Source organism: Pteropus vampyrus, unplaced genomic scaffold, assembly GCF_000151845.1.
Source record: "Pteropus vampyrus isolate Shadow unplaced genomic scaffold, Pvam_2.0 Scaffold660, whole genome shotgun sequence".
Classification (NCBI taxonomy): domain Eukaryota; kingdom Metazoa; phylum Chordata; class Mammalia; order Chiroptera; family Pteropodidae; genus Pteropus; species Pteropus vampyrus.
Genome location: NW_011889441.1, coordinates 126,963 through 133,593, shown reverse-complemented (window position 1 = coordinate 133,593; position 6,631 = coordinate 126,963). Strand labels below are relative to the sequence as shown.

The following is a 6,631-nucleotide window of genomic DNA, read 5'->3' as shown; positions in this document are numbered from 1 at the left end:
GGAGGGAGGAATAGTGAAGGCATGGAAGTCAGAGAGGCTTCTTGGCTGCCTCTTTGCAGCTCATGAGGGCAGAATTAGCACATCATGGGAAGCCCAGTGTGATTACAAAGTCCATGCCTGTTCCACAATAATGGTACCTGTTCATAGATATTCTTGGTATGAGGTAAAGAACTCCTACCAGTCAGGCCTGCCTCATCATCTAGGGTCATGGCTTCACCTCCTACCCCACCTTCTCCTTAGAACTCCAATAAACTGCTTCCCCTTGGACAAGACCAGGACTCCAACTACCATCTTCCTGGTCTGGAGCAGTCTCAACTCAACTGGCCCAGCTCTGCTGCCTCCCATTAACCAGCCAAGCTAGGTGAGCTCCCAGCCAACTTCTACAGATTCATCTTCCATTGCCCCAGGCTTCTCTGATGAAGCCCACTCAGGATCTCAACACCTTCCAGGTAAACCTGAAAATCTGAAGTCACGGTTCTCAAACTGAGTTGCTCATTAAAATCACCTGCAAAACTTGAAAAATCATGATGCCCTGGTAACACCCTAGACCCACTACATCAGAATCTCTGGGGATGGTACCCAGGCGTATATGATTGTTAAAGCTTCCCAGGTGATTTCAATATAAAGCCAAGATTGAGAACCACTGTTAAGACATCTTCTTCGAGTTCCAGCAGTCACACTCACACAGTGGTTTCCACATTTTAGTTTTCATAGGAACTTCTTAGAGCATTTGTTAAAATTCAGATTTCTGGGTACCCAGAGTCTGCATTCTTAACAGTCACCGCAGATAGTTTCACCACAAATCAATAGCAGACCACATTTTCAGAAATGTGACATTCAAAACAGTACTGCATGAAAATGGAATGGGAACAAGAGGCTTCTGGCCCTTTAAGGACTAATTAAGAGACTTCCTTTAAAGCTGTGAAGCAGAGGAGACAAGGGGTGCTTTTTTTTTTTTTCATCCTAGTGGATAAGGTAAGGGAGCAGGTCCTGGAATGGACTTCTCCTTTTAAGTTACCTCAGCCTCCAAGTAAGTGCTATCTTGTCCTTAGCCCTGGAGAGCAGGAGAGGCATGCAGCCTTGTCCCACCTGTTCTTTCTATTTGTTTTGGTGCAAGGAGGTCAAGTTAGGAGACCTTGTTTGGTCCAGAAGATCCTCCCAAACAAAACAATATAGAGCCTGCCTGCCTTTCATTTTTTTCTTGCCTTATCTTTTGTGGAACTAGGATGCAGTTACCTGTGTGAAAGGAAAGGGTCAAAGTGACATCTTTTGGGCTTAGGCTGGAATGTGTTGCTGAACACCAAGCCTTTCAAGATGGTCCTCCTCAGCATCCTTAGAATTCTTCTTTGGGGACTGGTGCTTTTTAAGGAACATAGGGTCCAAATGGCAAACACAGGGCAGCCCTCTTCTGCCCTCCTAGCTGAGGCCCCTACCTTGCCCCTGATTTGGAAGCTGCTGGAAGAAGCCCCTGATAAGCAGCAGAGAAAGCCACAGGCCCTAGGGCATCCCATGCAGTACATGCTGGAGTTGTACCAGCGTTCAGCTGATGCACATGGGCACCCTAGGGAAAACCGCACCATTGGGGCCACCATGGTGAGGCTGGTGAGGCCCTTGGCCAATGTAGCAAGGCCTGTCAGAGGTGAGTTATCATACCATACTGTCCTGGAAGGGAGAGAAATGGGGAGGAAGATTGTAGAGAAAATGGGATCTTGAGTTTACTGTCAGACCTCATTGCCTGGTGGGCAGGTTTTCTCAGGCTTGGTTTTCAAAGGATGACAAACTTGGGGAAAGCTGGCTTCAAGCCTGCTTCCCTTTAGGGCCCCAATTTAAGAATAGATTGCCTTGAGACTTACCTGAGGAATCTCTCCCAGGCCCCAGGGCAACTGAGTGATGTGTCAACTCCTTTCAAAGAAAGTCTTATTGCTTGTTATATTACTGAAAACTGTAATTGAGAAATATCCATATACATTCTTGTGGAGGGCTCTTTATATGTTGTTTTATTCTTAGAAGGCAAAAAGTACAGGATGCTGAGTTGGGGAAATTTACAAGGCCTCGGAAAGGACAGAAACAAGCTAATGTCTGAGGGTCTGTACACCTGGCTCAATGAGCAGCTGCTATTTTACTTAATGGCAGCTATCATTAGCTGTCATGGAGTAACTGGCCTAATTTTTAAAGATAAGAAAACTAAGATGGTGGGTGGCAGAGATAGGATTTGAGCTCAAGTCTGCCTGAGTCTAAAGTCTGTTCATAACTTCTCAAGTGTTTAAATGTACCCCAATATCTTTGTATACTAAGCAGTTTTTCTATTTAGACCATGCTGCTACTCTGAGTTTCTGGTACCAAATGTATTTCGGAATTGTCTTTGCTCCCATCATGCTTAATTTTGCTTTAAATATCTGAATTCGACACTGTTCGAATTTTGCTTTAAATATCTGAATTCGACAGCAGCGGGCTCCTGAAGTGCAGGGCTCTCTAGGGAGTGCAGATGGCAATCAGGTTCAAGGAAATCTTGGAAAGATCAATATTGAGCCTTTGCTAGTCTCAGAAATGAAGACAGAATTTACACTTCCTCTTTTGAACAAAACAGCCAACATCTCCCTAGCTAACCTTTACTGCGAACTTATGTGCTAGGCGTTGGGCAAAATACGAACATTATTTTCCCTAATCCTCACCACTACTATATGAGGTAGATACTATTAGCATATCCATTTAATAGGTGAAGAAACTGAGGCTCCAAGTAACTTAATGTAATACAGCTAGTAATTTGTAGAGCTGTGTATGAAACCCAGACTTTCAGGCTCCAGAGCCTGCGCTTTTAATCACTTTGCTATGTTGACTCCCTACAACAGATCTGAATTAAGCACCAGGCTGGGTTGGATATAAAGAGGCAAATAACTGCTTCCCTGACCTCTAGGAACTCCCACCATAATAGAATTGATAAGTAATTGCATAACAGTGTTACAGCATGATGAATGCTTTGAAAAAGATAAGCAGTAGGGCTCCCAAGATCTCCAAAGAAGAAATGGGTCACTGCTTAAAGCAAGGAAAGGGAAAGAGGGAGACAGTTGGAAGGCCTCACTGAGGAGGTGGTATTTAAGTTGGACCTTGCAGAAGGAATAAGGAGACTATGGATAGAGATTAAGGGAAGAGAAAATATCTTGGTGTAGGTAGCGATTCCCTCAAATACTTATTCAGCACATACTGAGTGTTAAGCACTGTTCTAGGTGCGGGCATACAGGTGTGATCAAGATAGGCATGGTTCTCAAGACAAATGAGTAAACACGGATAATTGCAAATTATGGTAAGTGCTATCAAGAAATGAAATAGGTTGTTTTGATTTAAAAATAGCAAAGATTGCCAGGGAAGGCACCTTTGAGAGGTGACATTTGAGCTGAGGTTTATAAAATAAGCTAGGTATAAGAGTAGAGGTCTGATTTAGGCAGAGAAAACAGCCTATGCAAAGGCTTAGGGGTGGAAACAAGCATGAAGATTAGAAGGAAGATGAGTATGACTGGAGCCTAGTGAGCATTGTGGAGAGTGGCAGGATATGAGGCTGGTGAGAGGCAGGGACTTGTAGGGCATTCTAAGGGATCTGGATTTCATCCCTAAGTGCAGCAGAAAGCTGTACAAATCAAATTTACACAAATGATGTGATGCTAGAAAAGAGGATGCCTAGAATTAGGCAGTATCCTGGTCTAACATACCAGCATTTAGATGGGACATACCAGAATTTAGGGACTCTGGAAAGGATCCAGAAATAGATGACAAGAGAGCAGAGCCTGATCTTTCCATCAGGAGATGACCCAGCTGAATCGAGCTTGCCTAGAGAGCTATGCCAGATTCACTCACACAGGATGTGTGAATCAGCCATTTCCTGAAGAGTTCTGAGCAGATCCTTCTGACTCTGATCCTTAGCAACCCCACCCTGTTTCAGGAAATATGTGATGTCAAAGTCTGAAAGGAAAGAGCAATTCCTCACCAGACAGCCTGCTAGAGGTTGAGTTGGATTCTTTTTCAGGCAAAGTGGGACAGGCGTATGGATGGACGTCTTGGTAAGATTACTGTAGGATGGTAGTATGGGGTAACTCAAGAAAGCAAATATAAGCCTGGTTTGGGCCTTGTGTGAATGATGTCCAGTGCCTCAAGCTTGAGCATTCATTGGAACATGAACTTAAAAAAAAAAAAATCCTGATACATGAAGACATTAAATAACTTCTATGTTGAAGGTCCTATGACTATTAAAGAATTCCAGGCTTGTGGATTCAGTGAAGGAAAGTTAGGTGAATAATATGTAAGTTAACAACAAATGTTTAGAGATAAGATTTTTGAAGATGAAAAAAGGCTTTTTCCTGCAATGCCTGGTTTTTGTAATGTTGCTCTTGACCTTTGCCAAGAGGGAGTAGAAGTTCAGAGCACTGAAGCACCCCCCCACCTCCAGCCCTTTGGCCACTGGGTGTCAGTATTACAGTTTGGATTAAAACTCTTAATCACTAATAGATATGCAAGAAAAATATTTATGTAACCAAGGCCTTGCTGAAATGGTATTTAGAGGAATAGTGGTACAATGAATGGGGTAAATGAAACATTTCCAGTAATAAATAGAAAAAGGAGAAACTGAGGGTTAAGACCCAAGAAGGAATAGCTGCTCAAGAAGCAATTCTTAAAGTAGAAGGCAGAAATGACAAAATAACTGTCCCCGCTAGGGATGGATAGACAAAAAATAATGTTGTGACATCTTGGCTGTGGATTTAAATTGATGGCAGGCCATAACCCGCAATATTGAACTGTTACCCCAAAGCTGCATTTTATAGTGATATGACATGAGAACTCATTTTTAATTCATATATGTCTCAACAATTCTCTTAATTGGTCACTTTTAATAGTCAACTAAAAATATGATTGATCCTTTCTCATACATACAACATACACACAAAATAGTTCTATATTTGAGGTTTTTTCCTCAGCCTAGTGCTGTGAGTGATCTAGAAATGAGACATAATTTGTCTTAAGGGAAACAGACTGGCTCAAATCTTGATTCTACTACACACTGGCTGTGTGTCCTCTGGCATAGCTTCTCTGAGCCTCAATTTCCTTATCTGCAAAATTGGGATAATAACTAGCTCATAAGACTTGCAAATTAAAGAGCTAATGCAGGCAAAACATATATTAGTAAGTTCTCAATAAACAATAGCTATTATCATGATTTTGAGTTTTCCAGCTGCTTACAGCTGTCAGTGTGTACTGAGAAAGTTTGTGAGGGAGATTCAGGCTCGGAGATAAGTAGCTAACTCTCTGCTCTTGTTCCCTCTTATTTATGCAGGCCCCTGGCATATACAGACACTGGAATTTCCTCTGAGACGAAACCAGGTAGCATACCAACTAGTCAGAGCCACTGTGGTTTACCGCCATCAATTCCACCTAGCCGGCTTCCACCTCTCCTGCCATGTGGAGCCCTGGGTCCAGAAAAGCCCAACCAAACACTTTCCATCCTCAGAAAGAGGTTTTCCAAAACCTTCCTTACTATCCAGTGCTTGGACAGAGATGGATATCACACAACATGTTCGGCAAAGGCCCTGGAATCACAAGGGGCTCAGGGTTCTACAACTCCGCTTCATGTGTCAACAGCAAAATGGTAGTGAAGGTCTTGAGCTCCTGTGGCATGGCACCTCATCCTTGGATACTGCCTTCTTGTTACTTTACTTCAATGACACTTATAAAAGTGTTCAGAAGGCCAAACTTCCCAAAGGCCTTGAAGAGTTTATGGAAAAGGACTCTTCTCTTCTCTTGCAGAGGGCCCGGAGAGCAGGCAATATCACATCTAAGATTCCTGGCCCCTCCCAGGAGCATGACGGGCCAAAAAGTAACCAGTGTTCCCTCCACCATTTCCAAGTCAGTTTCCAACAACTGGGCTTAGATCACTGGATCATTGCTCCCAATCTCTATACCCCAAACTACTGTAAGGGTGCCTGCCCTCGGGTACTACACTATGGTCTCAATTCTCCCAATCACGCCATCATCCAGAACCTTGTCAATGAGCTGGTGGACCAGAGTGTCCCTCAGCCCTCCTGTGTCCCTTATAAGTATGTTCCCATTAGCATTCTTCTGGTTGAGGCAAATGGGAGTATCTTGTACAAGGAGTACGAGGATATGATTGCCCAGTCCTGCACATGTAGGTGATAGCACAGGTACAGGTAGCTCAGGTTTCCTAAGAAATTGAAGTAGGGTTTAAAATAAATATCAATGTTAAAGCTGCAAGTGATCCTCTACCTAACCTATGAGTTCTATTCCTTACCTTAAGTGGTGTTGTTTAAGTCTCTTCGCCCCTTTAGGAGTTCTTTGCTTTATGAAAACAGCTCTGATACCAAATAGTACACTTTGACCACTAGTCAAAGCCCTTCATATTTGAGTAAGATGTTCCTTTGGAGATGCTCTCACTATTTTCCTGTCTTTTTATTGTGATTTTGTCAAAGTCACCAGTCCATGGTGGTAGAACTTTAGGAATTGTCCCATTAAGACCTGGGAAAGGTAGAATCTTCCTACTGTCCATCTTCTGAGGCTCTCTAGATTTGGGGTGAAGAAAACAACTTGAGATTTTATATTCTTTGCCTCCTATATCCTGGAAACTAGTGCC

At 43.0% G+C, this 6,631-nt stretch overlaps 1 protein-coding gene across 1 annotated transcript; it reads left to right on the top strand.

Moving 5' to 3' along the window:
- The first annotated feature begins 1,293 nt into the window (after nt 1-1,293).
- On the top strand, nt 1,294-6,177 carry BMP15 (bone morphogenetic protein 15). Its single transcript, XM_011385115.2, has 2 exons — nt 1,294-1,639; nt 5,321-6,177. Exons 1-2 carry the CDS (start codon nt 1,315-1,317, stop codon nt 6,175-6,177), a joined length of 1,182 nt encoding a protein of 393 aa, XP_011383417.1. The 5' UTR covers nt 1,294-1,314.
- Nucleotides 6,178-6,631: the final 454 nt, after the last annotated feature.

Coding starts and splice junctions, on each gene's coding strand:
- BMP15 (XM_011385115.2), top strand. CDS start 1,315: ATGGTCCTCCTCAGCATCCTTAGAATTCTTCTTTGGGGACTGGTGCTT. Junction 1,640..5,320: donor TGTAGCAAGGCCTGTCAGAG/GTGAGTTATCAT, acceptor TTATTTATGCAG/GCCCCTGGCATATACAGACA.